The sequence below is a fragment of the Lepidochelys kempii genome, chromosome 21, assembly GCF_965140265.1.
Source record: "Lepidochelys kempii isolate rLepKem1 chromosome 21, rLepKem1.hap2, whole genome shotgun sequence".
Taxonomy (NCBI): Eukaryota; Metazoa; Chordata; order Testudines; family Cheloniidae; genus Lepidochelys; species Lepidochelys kempii.
This window is the reverse complement of record NC_133276.1, coordinates 3,690,246-3,693,573: the sequence shown is the minus strand read 5'-3', so window position 1 is coordinate 3,693,573 and position 3,328 is coordinate 3,690,246. Positions and strand designations below refer to the sequence as shown.

Genomic DNA, 3,328 nt, shown 5'->3' with positions numbered 1-3,328 from the left:
TAGGCTGACGGAAGATTTTGTTATATGCAGCATTTAGTCCATGTTGTAACTGAGACAATCCATTTAATCATTCAAAGTACTCAGTATTCAGCTGCTATTTTTTGCTGCCTCTTTTCCTGCCCATGTTTTGCTGTATCCCTGGACTGTGCAATTTCAACTATATGGTACCAAAAAGAAAGAGATCAATGCATTCCCCAAGCTCCTATGTACATACTGTAAATCAGGGGTTCTCAAACTGGTGGTCGCAACCCGCTGAAGGGTTCTTATGTGGGGGCCGTGAGCTGTCAGCCTCTACCCCAAACCTGCTTTGCCTCCAGCATTGATAATGGAGTTACATATATAAAAAAGTGTTTTTAATTTATAAGGGGGGGTCGCAGTCAGAGACTTGCTGTGTGAAAGGTACAAAAGTTTGAGAACCACTGCTGTAAATTACACTTTTCTGAAACACCAGGGGGTCTCTCCCCGAACTTGAAAGTGGGCAGAAGAATAAATTACCTTCCAAGGGCAATATTCCCCCTTTAGAGCCGCACTGCTGCTGACTTTCCCCAAGATCAGGTTTCAGAGTAACAGCCGTGTTAGTCTGTATTCGCAAAAAGAAAAGGAGTACTTGTGGCACCTTAGAGACTAACCGATTTATTTGAGCATGAGCTTTCCTGAGCTACAGCTCACTTCATCGGATGCATGCCGTGGAAACTGTAGCAGACTTTATATATACACAATCATACAAAATCATATTCTCTGTGTATATATAAAGTCTGCTACAGTTTCCACGGCATGCATCCGATGAAGTGAGCTGTAGCTCACGAAAGCTCATGGTCAAATAAATTGGTTAGTCTCTAAGGTGCCACAAGTCCTCCTTTTCTTTTTCCCAAGATCAGGGAGGGATATTACAATGCTTTTTGCAGCAGTTCAGGAGAGATCTGGGCAGATTCCAAACCTTGTGCATTTCACCCATCCGTCCCCCGAAGGGGGTTTATGATTCTGCAGCTGCCCCAGCCCCAGGCGCGACCACCCCCGCCCACCATAAAGCAAACGCACCAACCAGCCCACTCCTCCCCTGCCCGAAACTGGAGCGTGCCGAAACGTTTGCTACGTGACTCCCAGGCTCCAAGCCTGCCCAGAAGCCCCCTCCCACTCCTCGTGCCCAGAGGCTGGATTCGGCTGAGTGATGCCTGCGTGATCCGGCCGCGATCCTTCAGGCCCCCCCCGGGTGTGTCTGCTCCGCAGCTGGCGACCCCAGCCCCCGCAGCGAGCCTCAGGGCAGGGGGCGGTCACCCAACAGAAACCCTGCGGGCTGCACGCTCCGGGGCCGTGCACAGCCCTGCTGGCACCCAGCCTGCCTGAGCAATGAGGGGCCGGCCCCGGGCGGGGAGGAGCCGCCGGCCAGCCAGGCAGGCGATATAAGGCTGCGGGTGGCTGGGGGAAGCAGCTGCCCAGCTCCAGCCGAGCAGAGAGCGGAGATCCCTGGCTGCGAACCCGCGGAGCGGAGCGCGTCCTGCGGTGAGTACAGAGGGAGCGGGGTGCGGTCCCCTGCCCGCTGAGAAGGGGAGCGTGGGGCGGTCCCCTGCCCGCCGAGGGAGCCCCAGGTTATCCAGGGGGAATTTCAGACCCAAATGCCGGCAGTTACTATAGTTAGGGTGACCAGACGTCCCGATTTTATTGGGACAGTTCCGATATTTGGGGCTTTTCTTTTTTTAATAGGGGCTCCTATTACCCCCACCCCTGTCCCGCTTTGTCACCCACGTCTGGGAGTTCTTTAAACTCCGCTTCGCAGCGGGGGCTGGCTGGGATGAGCGCCCGTGTGGATGTGGCTGGAGAAAGGCCGAAGGGATCACTGTTGGGGGAGGTTTCTGGACTGCCCATCACCGCCGCAGCCCAGTGTCTGCATTTTCCTGAACTAGACCCTGGGCAATGACCGCGTTAAGAGTGGCCCTGCATGTGCCATGGGTCTGTGCAGGCTACACAGACTCCACTTTCTCTGGGAAGCGGCCCTGCTGAATGCAGAAGGAAGCAGCACTAGATAGCAGCTGATGGGTATCTGTCTTTTTTTCCCCCTCTCTTGCTCTGCAGGTTTTGTGACCTTCCAGGCCCAAGATGGAGACCATGCAGGAGCTGATTCCCTTTGCCAAAGAAATGCTCAGCCAGAAGCCCAGCAGAAAGATGGTCAAGATCTACATGCTGGGCAGCGTGCTGGCTTTCTTCGGGGTGGTTATTAGCCTGGTGGAGACAGTCTGCAGCCCTTTCACTTCTGAAGAGCAACTACAAGAGGAGGAGGAGAAGAGACCTCCCCTGGCAAAAGAGCACACTGTCCCCCAGAAACAGAGGGATTTGATCGTGGAGAAGAGCAAAGAGCAGGATGTAATGCAGAGGAACCTGGTGATCAGGCAGCGTGCATCCTAAGAGAGACTGCCCAGTCAGTGATAGGCCTGCACAAAAGACTGCTGCCCTGTTTGATCTCCAGGTGCGGACTCCAGGGAGAAGGGAATCGACACTGACTGCAAACACAAGGGACTCTAGAAAAGTGACTTCTATTTGCTGCCATGCAGCAGTTGAAAAATGCCACCCATTGAATATGTACCCTTTTGTGGTATACACAGGTGTAACGTGCCCGGCATTTTGCACCATGTTTTTTTATTGTGAATAAACTTTACAAATATATTTTGCATTATAAATAAATATTTTATACATCACCAAGCCTCTTTCTTTTGTCAGTCTTCAAAGAGGGATGGAGTCTTAATCCAGCTAAAGTTATTGAAATAAATTCTTCGCAGCAGCAGCCTAATGCCTCCTGGTGGGTGGTGTTTATCAGGGCACTTAGGGAAGTGTCCTAAGTTTGGCAGTGAAACAGTTGCTGAATGCTGTCACCTTCCAATTAGTACACACACACGCACTCAACAATGTGAGAGCTTGTTTGTTTTTCTTAAGCCTACAGGTTAGGAGTTCTTTCCCACATCCCTCGCCCAAAAATAATGCACTGACTTTTTTATACAAAACTGCTATTACTCACATCCTTGTATTTACAATCATACACTGGTTGGTTGGTTTGGGTTTTTTTAAGAATGGAGGTGGGGGAATGTAGCCAGATGGTGATCTCTTGTTACATGGGTGTAAATGCAGAAAGGGATATCTGGCCCACTCTGTCTTATTTCTAACAAGCTGCAGGACTAATGAAAAGAGCCCGATCCTGCCTCCATTCATGTTTATGGCAAAACGGTCAAGGACATTTATACCCACCTCTTACATAGCACTTTTCAGTACCATTATCCCCATTTTGCAGAGGGAGCAACAGACACAGAGCAGTGAAATGACTTGTCCAAGGCCACCAACC

General features: G+C 50.9%; 1 protein-coding gene across 1 annotated transcript; it reads left to right on the top strand.

Annotated features, from left to right (window-relative positions):
* Nucleotides 1-1,395: 1,395 nt before the first annotated feature.
* G0S2 (G0/G1 switch 2) lies at nt 1,396-2,690 on the top strand. The gene is made up of 2 exons (XM_073319581.1): nt 1,396-1,500; nt 2,071-2,690. Exon 2 carries the CDS (start codon nt 2,095-2,097, stop codon nt 2,398-2,400), a length of 306 nt encoding a protein of 101 aa, XP_073175682.1. The 5' UTR covers nt 1,396-1,500; nt 2,071-2,094; the 3' UTR covers nt 2,401-2,690.
* The last annotated feature ends 638 nt before the right edge of the window (nt 2,691-3,328 follow it).